This window comes from Pelecanus crispus, chromosome 6 (genome assembly GCF_030463565.1).
Source record: "Pelecanus crispus isolate bPelCri1 chromosome 6, bPelCri1.pri, whole genome shotgun sequence".
NCBI lineage: Eukaryota > Metazoa > Chordata > Aves > Pelecaniformes > Pelecanidae > Pelecanus > Pelecanus crispus.
This window is the reverse complement of record NC_134648.1, coordinates 28,372,036-28,390,234: the sequence shown is the minus strand read 5'-3', so window position 1 is coordinate 28,390,234 and position 18,199 is coordinate 28,372,036. Positions and strand designations below refer to the sequence as shown.

The 18,199-nt window shown below is 43.4% G+C and overlaps 1 protein-coding gene across 2 annotated transcripts; it reads left to right on the top strand.

Moving 5' to 3' along the window:
* Positions 1–3,003: 3,003 nt before the first annotated feature.
* Positions 3,004–17,039, top strand: SYT13 (synaptotagmin 13). 2 transcript variants are annotated; one of them, XM_009481105.2, is made up of 6 exons: positions 3,004–3,186; positions 8,258–8,480; positions 10,333–10,467; positions 11,875–12,188; positions 16,335–16,464; positions 16,735–17,039. In XM_009481105.2, exons 1-6 carry the CDS (start codon positions 3,004–3,006, stop codon positions 17,037–17,039), a joined length of 1,290 nt encoding a protein of 429 aa, XP_009479380.1. The 2 variants fall into 2 exon arrangements, with proteins under 2 accessions (XP_009479380.1, XP_075569125.1); XM_075713010.1 differs by having other exon boundaries at positions 10,327–10,467.
* Positions 17,040–18,199: the final 1,160 nt, after the last annotated feature.

Below are 18,199 nucleotides of genomic sequence, written 5' to 3'. Positions count from 1 at the left end.
CCAGTGGCAGATATGACAGATAAAAAAGCTGTGTGATTCTGGACAGTATCAGCGTGAATGGCCAGTGAGAAAGGTCATTAGCCTGGCCCTATTCTAGCCTACTACTGCTTTAACAAAAAAGAAACAATTTTATTATTGGGTGTTATAACAAGCAAGTTGTAAAGCTGATTTTGAAATACGTTTATGGTCCTTTTTTTTTTAGAACAGGATGTGTTAAAAACAAGCAACCATGATAGATAGATGCAGTGAGGGTATGTGCCAAAGCTACAGTTAAATTATGTATCTGTACCACTTACATGCCTCAGTGCACACACAAAATTCCACAAGCTTTGGCCTGTCACTTGCAGGAGCTCACATACTGCTAATATCCAATGTTTAGCAAGAGATGTTTTGTTTTCCTAGTAATAGCAGTAAAAGGCTGCTGCATGACTATTATTATTAAAATATGATATCTGATGATGATTCTGTACATCTTACATTTCACAGCATATACAATTTCTGGCAAGGAAAACAATTTTCATATATAAGCAGCTAGAAAACATCTTGGAGAGGTATACTATTAAATTATTGTCTTGCAGAGAGATTTTGATGTAGCCTTCCTTCCACAGCCTGTTGTAAGCAGTTTTTATATAATTCTCAGAACAGCTTGTAGGAAACACATGAAGATTGCATCTCATGGATGGACTGAATGCCTTCTCCATTACAAATCTCTGTCAATGTATTCTATTCTTAACAGCACCTTCTTCCTTTTCATACGGTTTCCAAATCTCAAGGGCCTGTGATCTAGCTGTGTTAGATTTCATTAGCACCTTGAGGAAGAACCCATCCTGCGGAGAAAGACAAAGGCATCTAAACAGTGTTTCTGTCCTTTTTGTCCTCTTTCAGACTCTCCTCTCTTCTGTTTCTCTTGAGTGGTGGTGGAAGTCCATAACAATATGGTACATTCTTTAAATTCAAGATAAGACCTCGTGGACCTATGATTATGATGTTACCTGTTCAACTACAGGCTGAATGAGGTAGTTGTTAGGTAAGTCAGCAAATGGTTGCAACAGTCTACCTGTGGCAGAGGAAGTTCAGCAGAGGTAAGCACAAGGATGCTGCTCAAGACTTTGGAAGCTCCTGAGCCATGAAAAGCAAGAAGCAAAGGGAGCATTTAGTCAGATTTCTCAGTCCCCTCTATGATGTTCTTCCCATTAGTGAGCACAGTGGGATGTGCCAGTGGTCCAGCCTGGTGTGGCCACTTTTATGTTCTTGTATAGACAGAAGACAAAGCTCAAGGTTTTCCTTCTGTGGGCTGAGCTGAAAGGCCAGTTTCCACGGGCTCAGCAGTGTATTGGGGAATTGTCTCTGCTTAAGGAGTCTATTGTGATTCTCTTCTTGATGAGGGGTTGAGAGTGTTGGAAGTGAGGGGCAAGACATGTGTCTGACAAGCCTGGTAGGGTGAGGAGAAGGCAAGATGACGGAATGCGTGCTGCATCCATAAGGATGCTGCAGTATTAAAGAGGAATCTTTAACAATTAAAGTGAGAGTTGGGTATGTGAGGGAAGCTTTGTGCCAGGGAGGTGAACATGTCATCTATAATGAAACAAAGTCTGAGTGAGTTGTCATGAGTAAGATGTGAAACATCAAAAAAAGGTCAAGAAAAATCCATGGCATAACCTGAGGTGCAGAAAGGTAAAAAACCCCCTGAATTTCTAAACATTTCTGTGTACATGTTTCATTTTTTCATGTTCCACAGGCATCAACTGTATTCCAAAATAGAAAGACAAAGAAATTCCCAGCAGAACTGGGTATTTTTCCCAGAGCCTTATAAGGAATATTTTGCTTCTTCCTTACTAGTTCCACTCTGGCCCAGATATATAGTGACCCAGAACTGTAATCATCTTCTGGCCAGTAGGTACTCCTTATGAAGTACCCAGAAAATCTTTGTATGTGTCACAAGAAACACATTGAAATATGGCATTTATTCTCCTCTTCACTAAGTTGGGTGGTCTGAGAAATAAGGCAAAAATAAATGAAACAGAGGAAGTTAATCACTCTATCACCTCAAGACAAAACTGAGATGGACATGTAGCCCTTCAGGTCTATTTATGTAGGTTCTTCTACTGTGCTCACCAGCCCACCACCTGACACCAGTGTAGTAAGCAGTATGAGTAATACCTAGCATATGTTGTTTGCTCTCTCATCCTCTCCAGAGGAAGCAGCATATGCACCACTGTGTCTTGTTTGATAGGATTTTCTGCTCTCTTTTTAAATAGAAGTGCTGCTCTGCATTGATGCCACAAAAAGCAGCTCCAAAAGATTCAGACCCTGCGCTATGAGGGGAAGCTGGTGAGGTATGGGACAGTGCTTAATTCTTGCATGTGTTTGTTCCCCAGACTCTGAATAATGAGAAAGTTTTGCCTGACTTACACACAGTCTTTACTCTGACTACAGTGCTATCATGCAATGCTATCATAACAGGGCTTCTGAGGCCAGCATCTTTCGGCAATCGTTATCTTTGCCTTAAGACAGAAAAATTCGACCTCTTGAGCAAATTAGCAAGCTAGCTCTCAGAAATATTGCTAGAGAGCTGATCAAACACTTGGATGCACTTTCTGTGAGTTAGCTAGCAAGGCCCAGCCCCTTCTGCTGACGTCTTTCCTCTCTATCACACATCAGACTTTTCCCAGTGGAGCTGGAGAACAGGCTTCAATGAAAACTGCCTGTTTGCAGCTATATGGAGATTGCAGGCACCACAATCACTATTTCCTCTACCTGACCTGGAGCAGAAACTCCATCATCAGGATAGAACGGTAGCCTTGTTGCCTAGCAAAGGTGGGATGATTTATCTCTGTCTCTAGATTGGTCCCTTTTCTTTGCTGCACAAGAGAATTGTTTTCAGACTTCCAAGGAGAATGAAGCCAGGCTAGAAATCAGAGTGGATGTGTGAGAGCTGCTCTCCCAGGGAGGAGAAGGAGTCACAGGGTTTCTGTGCTTTTTGTTCCTGTGCAGCATAGGACAATGGTTTTGTCTGCCCCAGTTATAGCCCTGGGGGCTACCTTAGGGACTGCAACTAGCATCCTTGCCCTCTGCGGTCTCACCTGCTTCTGCAAATGCAAGCAACCTGGGAAAGGACTCTCAGAAAAGGACCAAGAGGAAGACACGGAAAATACTAAGCCCAGTGTGCTTCAGCCAGTCCAGCAAGTAAGACACAGTCTCTAATTTACTCTGTGATTTTTCTTTAAATGCAGAGGGTGGGAATGCAACTTCTCTGTTAGGCTACTCAGCATGTGATTTATGCTGCCTATTTATCTGCTTACTGTGTTCAGGATGTAACAACATGTTAATGGGAGTAGGAGTGAGGGAAAAACAGAGATGCACTGGGTGACCCACAGAATTACTGGAGCAGGAGACAGCTGCCACATTGCCAAAGAGAAAGCTGCTAATGGCAAAAATAGGGGAGGATGACTGGAAATGCTGCTTAGCTGTCAAGCTAGATCACAGGGGAAATCATTTCCTGAGGAGAGAAGACTGGTCTTTACCAGGTGGCATGCAGTGTTGTAAAGAGGAGATGACTCCTGCTGGGCTCTCCTATAGCAGCTATTTCTCTAACTCTATTCACAATATCTTATGTTTCCTGCAGGATAGTTCCCTGTCAACAGATGATTTCCTGTGAAAACCATCCCTCCTCCTCCCTCTGCCCCTCTAACTGAGGGGATTAATTATGTGTGAAGTTAAAACAAGGCACTGAAATGAAAATAAAATGCAAGTGAGAATCTAGAGTGTGATGACTGGACAATCTCATCACACTGTGAATTGCTTTTTCACTTACTATAAGAGCAATGTGGAGTACGGATAATGTCAGGCATCCCTGTGTGGTCTTTCTTTCTTTTTAGAATCCAAAACCCCTGATTTACTCCTCGGCTCAGTGCAAGAGAGAGCAAGGGAAATTGTAGGACCCTTCTAATATACTTATCAATGCGAAGCGCTCCTTCAGAGAGAAATGTTTGACAGATTTCCTTGCTTGACTGTGGTCTTTAGCATGAGCTACAGCACTGGTCAGTCTCTGAAAGTATTACCTGTTGGCTGTTGCTCTTGGTGTTTGTATGTGCCAATGTCCTTTTCACTTTCATCTAGCCATTCAACCAAATGTTATGCCATAGCAGCCAATTCCAAAGGCCATTGATCCATTGTATAACAGTCTTTCTTTGCCCTTTAGTTATCTGAGCTGCCTATTATTTTTGTATTCTTAAAGAGTGTAGCAGGAGCCCTAATTGAACTTCTCTGTAATGTTTGTAATTACATATTCAGTCTCTCTCTGGCTGCCACTCTTAGGCTTTTAATAGAAAAGACCCCTGGCATCCTCATGCTCCTGGTGCAGTTCATTCTGAGCAAAGATGACCAAATCTACTAACTGTATTGTAAGATCTGGTGTAGATACACATAATCGCATTACCAGAGCTTCTGGTTGATGAGGGGTGGAAGGATGGCCCCACTGACCATGGATGAACATCTGCACTGAGCTTAGGACTTCTCAAGAGACTGCTGCTAATTCTGAGTGTTCATCCATGAGCACAGTGAATACCCCCTAGTACCTGTTTGGATTTTCCTACGATGTATTTCACCCGTTTGATAGTTCTGTCATGTCTTTTCCAGGCTCCTTTCTTGTCTTTTCTAATCCATACTGGGGATTTGCCAACTGCTATATATAAAGGTGTACAATAATGCTGAGATTTTCCAAGTTTACTGTTAAAACAAATGAGAAATGTGTAACTTTGACAGTCATATCACTTTGCATAGCATTTTTTCTAGCTGTTGTCTGGAACAACACTACCCACAGATAACTTTACCATCAGTCTCTTTCTACAACACTTTTCGTTTTTGTAATCTTCTAGTTCAGAAACCTCCCAAATCTTTACTTTAACTCCATCCTTGGACTGGACATTTTTCTTTCATACAGCTTTTTGGGAAACATCTTGGGAAAGTGTTAATCCATCCTGGAGCTTGTCCTCCAGGGTGTCATCCTGCTTGCATGACTGAAATAAGCACTGTCACCGTGAAGTCCAATTAAGCCTCCAGTACCCAGCAGCTACTCACAATATTTCTACATTCATCAAGTTTTACCATAACTTAATCCAGTATTTGACCAACAGGGGATCAAAATATTCAACCTGCCCTCAGTGTATCACTATTACCTGAGTGATTGTATTCTTTTAGCATTGTAGACTTTCTAATTAGAAGTATTATTTGTAATGTTACTGGTTACGGGTTTTTTTAAAGAAATCTGGCCAAATTATAGCAGCCGAATGAACATTCTGTCACAGAAAGTGCAAAATGTTCTTAGTTTGCATATTCCGTATGTTTAACAATTCTTTCCAATTAAAATAGTTTTCTTGCCAGGAACATGCATTCTCCTATGTTGTCAATGATTCAGAATCAGTCTATATACCTTGAAGGAATGAATCTCAAATTGAGTTCTGAGCTTGTGAAGTTTTATTATCTGTGTCTATGTTTATAAATTGTCCTGTCGGGACTTTTTTCCGACTACATTAGCACACTGTATGTCCTAGTCAGTGCTTGACATACTTAATTATTGAAGCCTGTCAGGGACACTGATTCTGATAAACAGAGATGACAAAAGAAAGATGAAGCAAGACTGCATTTTATTCACTTGGCATGTCTCCCATGACAGTGATGCTTGTATTTGCTATAGACAGAGGTTCCCCATGGACATGCCCCACATACATGAGGAGGAAGAGTTCAAACACAAAGATACATCTAAAGAACAATTAAAAACTGCTGTAGATTTGCAAAGTCTCAGCAAAGCATACAGAATGAAGGTTCCTAAACACATCCAGGAATGGCAACAATCTGGTGCATTGTTTGAGTGACACTGGGCAGGGACCCAGAAGGGTCATTTGCAGCCTCCTTGCTACATTTGGTTTCTTTGCTTTCACACATTTTATGCAGAACTGTCTGAACTCTTCTGCTCATCTCTTTATTTAAGATACTGCTGCTGATTTGCAAAGGGAACTTCCATAGGGCACTGCTATGTAACTAGATTAGCAGACAGCACTTGGGAACAGAGCTGGTAGCAAAAATAATAAACAGAGGCAGATGCAGTTGGAAGAGGGGGTGGGCTAGTCCCACTGTGCTTGCATATGTCTCTCATCTCTGATTCTGCAGAGCAGACAGAGAAGAGGAATATTTAGACCCAGTGGAGCTCTTAGTTGCTGTGTGCTGATGGATTTCCTGACTAAATCTCTGGCTTTTAGCAAGTGGAAGAAAAGATTCTACTAGCAATACCTCACATTTGCATGGTGTTTTTCATCCCAAAGGATCCCAAAGTGCTTTATGTGCTAGCAGCACACAGCAATGCAGGCATACTGCTCTGGTGTGATGGTCAGTGACTGGTAGGACAGCAGCCTTATACAGCGGCTTCAGTAGAGAAAGAACAGCAGAGACTGACAACCATGGCAGGCACTGCACGTGTACAGAAGTAATGCATTTGCAGAACAAAAGCGACCTGGTTTTTCAAGCTGTTGTCTAGTGATTCCTAGCATATTTTGCTTGGTTGGTCTGCTTTAATTTTAGAGGAATGGAAAACTCCATTTAAGCTTTGGATGAGTAACTTTGAATTTCCTATGTATTTTAGGACTGATGAGGCTCGCATCACTAAAAGAGGGATCTCACTTACAGACCCACACCATATGACTTACATAATATCTAAACTCAGCTGAATGCTAGGTGAGGACTGCACACAGTGACGTCTTTCTTTCTCAACCCACTTCTCTTTCAGAGCCCTTAGTGGACTTCTGAAACACTGATGCACTAGCTGCCTTGAAAAGATGGAGTCGCTGACCTCCTTAGTTCTTTACCATTGCCAAGTGTATGTAACCATAGTGCTATGATCTCCATAAGCAGAGTATGACTAAAGAGCTAAAGTCCAAAACTGCTCTCTTTCTTCAGCTCTATTTCTTGAGGAATAGGTATGCTCCCTCAGGACATGTGAACTGGGACCACAAAGTCCCAACACAGATAAGTGCTTCAGGGCATCATCTACATTCTTTATTAATAGGAAACAATGAGACTAATGAAAAACTTTAATTACAGTTACGAACATTTTCTGGCTCACCCTCGATCTAAACTTAACACAGAATAGGTTGGCAGGCAGCAGGTTTGGAGACAATCCCACTGCACAATAATCAACCAAAATGGCAGGTTTACTTCTGCTTTTTGTCTCTCATGTTTTGGAAACATTAATAAAATCTGTTGCAAGGGTCAGGGTCATTTGCTAGTCAGCTTTTGTTCTTTCCCATTGATGAATCCAAATATAAATGAATCAGGAATGATTTCAGTTGTGAGCAAACAGGATTCTTTCTTGGGACATAAGGAAAAGAGGACTGTTATATTCCACTAAAATATTTTTCATTGTTTTGGGAGAACAGTAATGCCTTTGTCACAACCTTTGCTTGGGCTGCCTGGGCATTACACCATCTTTCAGGTTCTTCTGCTCATTTCATGTTCATGATTCAGCAGGGAATTGAAATGCTAAGAACAAACTTGGACATAAATCCAAATTGCAATGCTGGTACAATAAAGGGGAAATGTGTGTCTGAGGGTCAGGTGGAACTCTGGTACACAGACCCAAGAGATAGTCCAAGAGGCTGAGATGACCACTGAATCAACTACTCTTGGTGTGCCATTGCAGGGCTCTTTTGTTCAACCAGTTCTCCTTTGTCTTATTACACAGCGGTCGTACTTGCTCCAAGTGACTCTATGATCCATGCCTTTGCCTTTCTAATGCTTACTACATACTCATGTAAAATGGTCTGAAACCTGTGGGTGGCTATACCCTCTTGATCTTGGATTTGACTTCAGACATCAGGGTAGAAAACACCATACCTCATTCATAGCAAAATGAATTTCATGGTTGATTTCTGTGCTAAGATAAAACACAGTCTTATGAAAGGACGATTAACTGGTACAGGAACAGGGGAATAATCAAACAATAAGAACATATCTTTTTCTTGTTGCAACCAAACAACTGTAGAAGAGTGAATCTGAAAAGACATACATGAAGTAGAAGGGTATCAGCTTTGGCAAGAAAATATCTGCACATACAGGCAGTGGTTTCTACTACCTAAGAAACAATGATGATAAGAATGACCAGAGTCACTGTCTTTTCTCCCTTTGTCTCAGCTCATTTAACACTGAGAGAATCAGAAGAATTAGTCTAATAGTGCAAAGTAATAAACAAGGTTTTAATTTTCAGTTCAACCTTAAGAAAACTGCAGAGCCAGTCCAGCCTCGAGCACTCCTGAAGTTTCCCAACATTTATGGCCCCAAACCAGTAGTAACTTCACCTGAAATTGTTAACTACACGCAGTACTCCCTGAAGACAACAGAAGAACCAACTACCGGAAAACATGCTGGTTTGGATGAAAACAGGATGAAGATACAAGTCAACGAAGAGCTGTTTGTTCTCCCTCAAAACGGTAGGAGCATTTGGTCTTCAGACTAACAATTGCTTTTCTGGGTGCAGATATGTAATATTAGTGAGAATAATGTGATTGTAGCTAGAGAAATAAATGTGAAAATGAAGCTTTTTGCTCTCTTATGAGCATTGTGAGTTCTGTCTTCAATGCATGTGTTTAATAGAAAGTAGTCATGGAGCTCATCAGGACATTCAGATAACAAAGCTGTAGTTGTGTCTGGTTGTAAAATTTATTACCTAAACATCTTTTGTGTTGAAGAATCTGGCTCACTGGAAGCAGACATTTTGTAGAAAAACATGTATTTAGTGCAGTTTTACTGAAAGCAGTTGCCAGAGTATGGGTGAAATATCTGGCCAAAACTAGGCAGAGTATCTGCTCCAGGACAACTGCTAACTGACCAACAACTGTCCTTGTCAGGGACATCAGCAGCAGGGGTTCAAGCTTCTACTTTATTTTCTCTGCTACTTTTTTTCCCACTGCTTTGGTGAGATGGTCTTGGCTTGTTGTAATGTGCAGTGAAACCAAAGGCTGACACCTCAGACATTTTTGCCAAACAGAATTTTTGTTTTCCAGCCAGCCCAAAGGGTAACCAGCCAAAGCCTGGAACATAAGATTCCTGGAGCCTGAGAGAAAATACAATGTTAATTATATACATCTGGCAGCATGTCTGGGTTGCTTCCATACTGATTTTTACCTTCACAGCTGTCTTTTAACAGGATAATTGACTCTTACGGCTACCACATTAATAAAACCTTCCTGAAGATTTGCCAGAGACACAATGACATGTCATGATTTTTTTTAAGAGGATTCTTTTTAGTTTTTCAAAATTGCTTGAGATTATATTTTTGTCCTTCTGGGAGGACAATTGCTACATTCACTGTGAGTATGGAAAAGAAAGTACCATGGGAAGCAGCTGCATTGGAGGAAAAGACTGTCTGAGCCACATCATTAGGTGTCAGAGAGAAGATTATAGGGTGGAGATACTGAAGGATGATGGCTGGATGTAGGCTAAGGCTTTATATAAGCATGTTGGTGTAAGAGCCTCTCTGCACTGCTAATGGCACAAGCAAGTTTGCTTCCTGCTGTGCCTGATTTCATAGCTCAAGTGTTGCTGAAATAAAGTAAGAATTGCATTCTCTTTTTGGTGCTGCATTGAACTGGTCTGGACTGTGGCTGAGATTTTTAGGAGGAATTGTGCTGGTCCCACTATTGTTTTCTATCTGAATCAGAACCGACCTTGCAGATAACATGTTTTGATGATAAAAAGCTGTGGCTTCCCTTTTAGTCCTGCAACTTGCTTTATTTCAGTATGAAATATGTACTCATCTTCAAAATCACATGTGGAGAAACTGCCTCACAGCTTCTCAAGCTCATTATCTTCAACCTGGTAGAGCGCTATGGAAATAGATGTCTTCTGCATGACACAGACTGTATTGTTAAAATTAAAAAACGTTTAGAGAGGTCTGAACTAAGCAGACTTAAGTTCTCATTCCAAAGAACACAAGATTTAATTCACCAATGTGAGTTAAAAACAATTTAAAACAATATAACAAGTAATGAGTGCAGTTTAGACACCTAGGCACAAGGTGAAAGAGCAAGTGTGTGAACCATCTTAGAGCACAAGGTGGTAGAGAGCAGAAGGCTTGCCCAAGTGCTGTAGAAAGAGCTGAAAGTGTGAGAAAACAGAGAGAAAAGGAGATATGATGATGGAGGAAGAAGGAACATAAATGATAAGCCTGCATACAAGGTGTAGGTATAGTAAAACATTTAGAGAAGTTGAGTCAAGACAGGGTGGATTTGTTCTCCTTGGAAGGTGAAGACCTGCTTGCTAAAGGGGTTATTTCAGTTCCAGGTGTAGTAAAGGACGTGTGTGTCACAGAGCACTTGAACCCCGAGAGGGCAGCCAGCTGTAACCAGGCCCCTGAGCTGCGCTACTCCCTTGTGTATGATCAACAAAAAGCCGAGCTGCGTGTGGCCCTTCTGGAAGGTAAGGGGCAGAGATCTTCCACTGGTGATTCTCCATCTGGAGGGTACAAGACACCTGTTGATTTTATAGAGAGTTCCCCTTCTGCCTTAAAATCAACACGTGTCCCCAGGACCACTGGATGTTTTACTGTTTCTGGACTTGCAGAATAGAAATACCTGGCAATGTCACTGCTTGAAGTAAGCATGCAGGGCATGGCTTGGGAACAATTGTTTGCACAGCTCAAAAGCAGAAGTCGGGAACCAGGATGGGCTCTTCCAGACCCAGACATGGTACAAAGCAACCTTCTTTTTATTTTTTGCTTTGGGGGCAGGGGGAAGGAGGCTGCTATCTCCTTCCTCTCTATAACGTTCATTGACCCACTCCCTGCTGCCTCTTCCTCAAGTCAAGTCAAAGGCTGAGCTGGAGATACTAGACATCTTGTAGGCCACTGAGGAAGGTCCCTCTGGCTGTGCCTGGCCTGATGGCCAGGTTCTGTGTCATTCTCTGAAGTGGGAACTGACAACTATAACGGCTTCTCCTCTCGGCTGGAGCATCATCAGTTCCTCTGGGAAAGTAAAACAAGCTGACTGAATAATTCATGCACAGTGCAGATCTCTGTGGAAACCTAATCAAATCACACCATCTGAAGCGAGAATGGAAAGGGTGCTAAACGGCAGCCGCTGCTGTGGGTCGCCTGCCAGCAGCAAGCCCACAGCTTCCCTCCAGGGCGGACACCCATGCCTGTGGGCTGCCACCCTGGCTCTCCTGCACGCATACTCCTCCCTGGGTGCACCACTGACACCTGGGCAGGATCTGGGTCTGCTCCCCAGCTCCACTCCCCCAAGAAACCAGGAGACCCCTGTGAACCATGGGACCTGGAAGCTCAGGAGCAGATGTCCTTGGACTGGCTGCAGCAAGGACTTCAGTTTTGCCCACAAAGCCATGCTCTTTCATGACCCCTTGAGGGAAGGTGATCTCCTCTTGCTGTGGAGAAGGCAACGCAATTCTGCTGATGCAGCTGAAGAGGAGTGTGAAATGTCATTCTCACTCTAGGCTTTTCAATATAAAAAGGACATAAAATTAGGGATGAATGTCTCTTGACACAGATCTTTTGGCCTGTGGGATGGCTTCTGAAGGAGTCATTTACCAGAGGCTGGACAAGCAGAATGTAATAACCCTTAGACATATCCCACAGTGGCCTGCAGGGATGGATGTGTGCCAAGAGAGAGGTCTCTCCTATCTCTGATATCTGTGACTGACCATCCCGCATGGGGGTCATGGCTTAGTCTAGCCTGTGCAAGCAGGAACAGGGGTCAATGTCTATGCAGATGTTTTATTTTATTGCTCTCATGAAATAGGCAATTTAGCCACAGATATTTCAGGGCTGTCTTTTGTGAGAGGTCCTTACAATCAATCTTTCTTTTCCAGCTATGCATGGCAGAATGAGTGGGGACCAAGATGCTGGCTGCCATTGCTACATACTGGGCACACTGGTGAGCAAGTCCGGTATTGCTGAGGCCCAGACAGAGCTGAAGAAGAAGGTGCTTCACACCGTCTGGGAGGAGATCCTGCGATTCCCGTTAATAGAGGAGGAGATACCAGAGGGGACACTGACTCTCACCCTGAGAAACTGCGACAAGTTCTCCAGACACAGCATTGTGGGGGAACTCAAACTGAGCCTTGCTAACATGGAGGAGTCCTTTGGGATGTCCCAGTGGGAAAGGCTAAAGACCCCAGAGAAGGTACGGACTCAGTCCGTGTTGGTAGTCCAGAAACTCTAATGATTTATTGTTAGGACAAGAGAAGCCCTCTTCCAAGTTGGCTGCATGTCAGTGTGTGGCTTTATTTGTTTGGAGCCAGGTTTAGAGGGGTGATGTGTGACTGCAGAGGTCACTCAGCACTGCTCTGTGTTGGTCTGTAGCTAACCATTTCAAAAAGCAATCAAAGGCCCATCAAACCAACCCTTCCATCTACAGCTCCCGGCCGTTAATATGTGTCAAAACTCCCTCTTCTCCTCCCTCAATTACATGACAATCTGACACTGATATCTGTAATTCAAAGCCTATGTCTAGAAAAAGTTACGTGAATTTCTGTGAATTAGCAATGTGGGACTGTGGTGGCAACAGCTGAAATATCATAGAGTGCCTACAGAGCAGGACAGAGGAACTCGGAAGAGCTGGGTGCAGGTAGCACATACGGTGGCACCCCAGGGGGCCTTAAGCTAGGAGCGAAACACATTGTTGGGAATGAAATGTTTGACTGAGGACCCCTTATCCTTACTGGGATCAATCCAGCAGTGCTGTTCATTCTGGGAGATGTCAAAATATCACTGACTGCATTGTGTTGCTTTTCTAAAACATCAAAACCTCCCGTTTCTTCCTTATCCACACCTTCCCAGATGCACAGCCAGGGAAAACGGAGGGAAGGATTCCAACAGTACTTGAAGTAGGTACAGGGGATGCTTCATGTGCACTAACTTTTTGTGCATTTCCTCAGGAGCCTTTTCCCTGCCGTGAACTAGATTATTCTTCTAGCAGCAGCAATACTCTTAACAACATGGTAGCAGGGCGCTCCTATTATTGCTACTAGTACATCACCACAAACAGGTACCTATTGTACTCTTGTATGGTACAGGGTGATCAATGCAAAACAACACCAGCATTGTTGCTAAGCATGCTGAAATAAATTACTGCCTGTCACCATCAGGGGTGAGGGCTCTCCACTGAGTTGGCCACAGACACAGAGTACAAGGTTAACATTTCTGATTTCCAATAATGCAAATCTATCTGATCACCACTTGAATGCCAATAGGGCTGGCCACTCTATAAAATCTCTGGCAGAGAGAGAGGCAGCAGAAACAAATAGGTGGTCTGAATCAGTTTAATAAACCTCAAGGACAAGGCTAAATACTTGCCTAATAGCTGTAAATTGAAATGAGTTCCCAGTCTGCTGCTGTAAAAAGAGATGTCCAAAAGGTATTATTCCAATATAATGATTTAAATTCCTAAACTGAGATAGATGGATCCCCCAACCCCCCTAATCTACTGCAGTAGCTGCTTTGTAAGCAACACCAAAGGAACAGCCTGTTCACAGCAATGGTCAGTTGTCACTCAAGTACACCTGATGGACTCCTGACATACTGGGTACTCGGCCTTGGTCCAGCTTCACAACTATGCGTAGAAACAGGGCAGCATTCATTTCTTTTCCAGGCTGACAGCACAAGGTTAACACTAACAGTACTGCTGAACAGTGCCCCAGTTTGAGCTGAGGATGTGCAGTGAAAGCTGAATTTGCGTCATCTGGGACCTGAGAAAGCCAACCATTGCACAGATAGCTTATACACAGATCCTGAATCATTCATCAAGAACCAGAGCGGGAGGGAGTGAGGAAGAGCTGATCAAAAAAGAGAAGCTATTTTTGACAGCATCCATCCAGGAACAAAGTTACTGGGCTTTGTTTAAAGTCTGACATTTCCTTGAAAAGCCATGAGCTGCAGAAATTTCATTCTTACCTTCCCAGTAATTCTCCCACACACAAGGGAAGGAGCTCAGGGGGCAGCTTACAGCTAACCAGGTAATGTAATTAGTATTCAGGAATTCATGGACTGCTGTGAGCAATGCAAAGCGTAGATATTGCAGACTGATATCCTTATCTTGTCTTCCTTCCCTCCCAGTGCTTTGCTAATGACGGTGATGATAGTGGCTCCTTGCATAGCACCTTCCCTTTTGTGATTTCATGGTGCCCTGCACACGTAATTCATTGATGACCCTCTGATGCTTTTTATCCTTATTGCACAGAAAGGAAGACTGAAGCTCTGGTGGTTGTATGAATTTGCAAGGTTGCAGCACAAAGTGCAGCTTATGGATTTAGTAGGAAAAAGAAAAAAAACCCAAAACCCAGAAGGAGGGGGAAGGAAAAATACCTCTGACTTGGTCTCTTCACACAAAACTCCAGCAGATACCAACCACTGTAGGTTTTGGTTTCATGTGAATACAGGCTGGTCAAAAAGTTGACCAGAATATGAGGAGCTGGAAAGCCATAAGCACAAGATATGACGTGTGTGTACCATGTGTTTGTTTGTGTGTGCGTGCATGCGGGCATGTGTGTGTGCACGTTTACAGAGCCCTGCCACCCCCTATCCCCCACAATCTCCACTGTATCTACCTGTGCCTGGAGCTACAGGAACCAAATTCTAGCCAAGAGCTATAGAGTGGGATGGGGTGAGATGTAGAGGGGATAAATAAACAAAAGGAGCTTATGACTTGCCTAAACAGTGTTTTTGTATTGACATGGTATTTGTATTTGTCCCTCCATGTACAAACACCTATTGTTTTGTAGTGGACATACAACCATTTGAATCTGTCTCTGTTAGTTTTTATGTGTGGGTTTTTTTAAGATCCACTTAGATTTAGCACAGGATTTATGTAAGTGAAATGCACATGAGCCCTTCCTTGCTACCTGAGTGCATGAAAAAAAGATTTACTTCGGCTGATTTGGGATTGAATTTCAGGCTTCCTCGCTAATGGCCTCCCACCTGATTTGTGCACGACAAATAAGTCATTCAAACCAGACAGCGATGACAGCCATGTTTTCTGGAGAGTCAATCAGCTCATGTGGAGTATACAGGGGCCTGTCCTTGCCTGTTGCGAGTAACCGGGTGAAAACTTAATTTGAAATATTTATGGCTCACTTAGAAGCGAGAGTGCAGAGCACAGAAATGGCCTGGAGAAGGGCTTTCTGTCCTAAAGTGTGTAAATCATGCTAAGGAGTCCAAAGGGAGTCTATTGAATTGACATTGGCTTTCTGGGACTCTTCTGGGTCATTAACCTCACACTAAACCAGATTTCTGTCACAAGCTCCTACTCACTGAGAGAATAACTGCTCCCCTTTTGCCCCTCGCCGCAGGCTGGCAGCCCTGCAACGCTGGCGTGGGCTTTCTCTCCTTCCTCTCAGCTCCCGAGGAGGAAACGGCACCGTTCTCCCCTGGGAGAGTGATGGGTGGTGTGGTTATGTCCCTCTGCTTCCCCCTCCGGGGGTGCTTGTCCAGGGCAAGCGGGAAGGAAGGGGAGAAAGGTCAGGAGGCTAAGAGGCCAATCACTAATGGGAAGAAAGGAATAAGAAAAGAAAAGAAAAAAAGAAGTGTGGCCCCCTGAAGTGAATGCCTGATCGTGCAGAGCATTTCCCCTGGAGGAAATCCCGCAGGGGCAGCAGGGAGAGCTGCTCACAGGCCTGAGGGAAGACAGGTGGGGAAGGAAGAGTAAAGTACTGTGTGGAGCTCATGGAGGATTTCAGGTTGGCTGGGTTTTTCCCATACCAAGTAAGGGTGTCAGAGAAGGTTCAACTCCAGCTTCAGGGTCTGATTGTGTGGCACAAACCCGGGTATCGCCTAGTCTTTCCCAGGGAGCCCCACACTCCTACTAGGCAGTGTGGACCAGGGTCCACGTCTGGTCAGAGCCTCCTCACAAAAAGAGCAGCTGAAATGAAGAGTGAATTATGAAAAGCAGTAAAGGAAGTAGGGGACATAATTAAAGGGCAGCTAGATGATCTCTCGAAAAAGGAGTATCTGACTACTTGCATGTAGTTCAGCCCCAAATCCTCTTCTCCCGACTAAATATTCCACTAAAAGTAGATGTTAGGAAGCAGTTACTTTCCAGCAACAAAAGAAAGCAGTAACTCGCATGATCAGGGCCTTATGAGTGGAGGAGCCCTCTCAGACACCTTTGCCAGGTTTATTCTCATCCAGTGTAACTGGAAAGATCTGTACAAAGACAGGGACACAACTCGGTTGGTCCATGACCTTCCACCCATCACCTTGTACTATTTAGTTTTCCTAATGTTATGGCCAAGACTGTATAAAAAATTAACCCCTCCTGTGTCTCCATCTCTAGGAGCCATCTACAGGCCATGGGGAGGTTCTGCTCTCTATCAGCTACCTGCCAGCAGCTAACCGCCTGCTGGTTGTGATTATTAAGGCTAAAAATCTCCATTCCAAGCAGCTGAAAGATCTACTTGGCAATGGTGAGTAGAACAGCAAGAAAACAGAGACTGTTGTTTCTGCTATTATGTAAATCTAGAAAGAAAGTGGGAAGGGTGGTGTTTGGCAGAAAAAAATAGATGTTTGGCTTAGAAAGCCAAAGAGATTTGAATAATTTCTAAAAAGTGAAAACCAAGCCCACCAAGATCAATGTTTCTTATGTTCTCTCTCTCAGTCTGATGTCACCAGTTAAAATTCTCTTGCGTTCATTTTGTTGCATGCTTATTAATATGGTGTCTCCACTTCCTATACAGATGTTTCTGTCAAGGTGACACTGAGGCATCAGTCCTTGAAGCTGAAAAAGAAGCAGACCAAACGTGCAAAACACAAGATCAACCCTGTGTGGAATGAGATGATCATGTTTGAGGTGCCTCATGAGCTCCTGCGTGCCTCCAGCGTGGAGCTGGAAATGCTGAGCCAGGATAGTGCTGGGCAGAACCACGTGCTCGGCAAGTGCAGCCTGGGCTTGCACGTCACGGGCACAGAGAGGAACCACTGGGAAGAAATGCTGAGGAACCCCAGGAGACAGATAGCCATGTGGCACCAGCTCCACGTGTAGGCTCATCATGATTACTGCCAACCAGATTTCCACCAGGCCTCTGAGCCTGGGGGAATAAGCTGCATTTCACTTTCCACCTTCCCCTCCACAAAGTTGCTCAGCACAGCACTCTTCTTACACCACCTTCTCTGATTTTCCTGCCTCATCCAAGCCCAGGAAACTGTCTGGAAAATGTATTTAAAGGACAATCTCTCACCTAATCAAGTGGTTCTCTCAAACAAGGGATTTGGCTGCCTGGATGATTTGAATTAATTTTATTAGCCTGCCCAGTGTCATTTCTGTGAGGTCTCTGTTTCTGTAGAGGAGCAGAGGGGACCAGAGGTATCATGGAAACGTAAGCCACTCGTTGGCATCTGGCACTGTCACCCAAGTCCATTGATGAGTGCTGGCTCCATAATCAGAAACATGCAGCAGATGTTTTACCAGTCACTGTTTCACATAATACTTTACAAGACTGTGAGAAATGAAGATCACAAAACTAACTTTCACTGCAGACCCTAAGTATCAGTATGAAAGAGAAAGTGAAGCCAATGTGCAGTAGATGGATACCCAGAAAAAGATACAGAACTAAGGGAGAGAACAGAGGAAGAAGGGAGAGCAAGACAGTCAACAGTATCATCCTGTGCAGTCTTTGAAGCAAACACTGCCAAAGAAGACGACAAATACCTTCCTTCTCTTTTGTTTTCTGGAGTGTTTGATACCTCGTATTTAGGATTCATGAAAACTGCTGAAAATATGAATGTTTCAGGATCCTGTAGCAGAATATCTATATCTTCTATCTTTCTACAGTGTCACCCAGGAAGACCGTAAACATGGACAAAAAGTTATTGTTGATGTTACCTCCAAAAAATTGGACCAAACCTTTCTGCTTATTGCCATCTTTTCTGTTTGGGTTTTTCTGAGCTAGAAAGTTTCAAGTACTCTAATATTATATTTCAGGCAACATCTAAGACTAGACAAGAGAAGTGGGATCATTTCATACCTTAGCAATTGATTGATGGTTTTGGTTTGACAGTTAACTATCTCACTCAAGTCCTCATACCAGCATTACTCAAAGACAACCCTTAAGAACTGCCATGTATTTCATCACTTCCAGACAGAAGGAATTCACTGACCAGACAGACTCTCCAGGGCTTGTTTTCTTGTGTGCACTTTCAAGA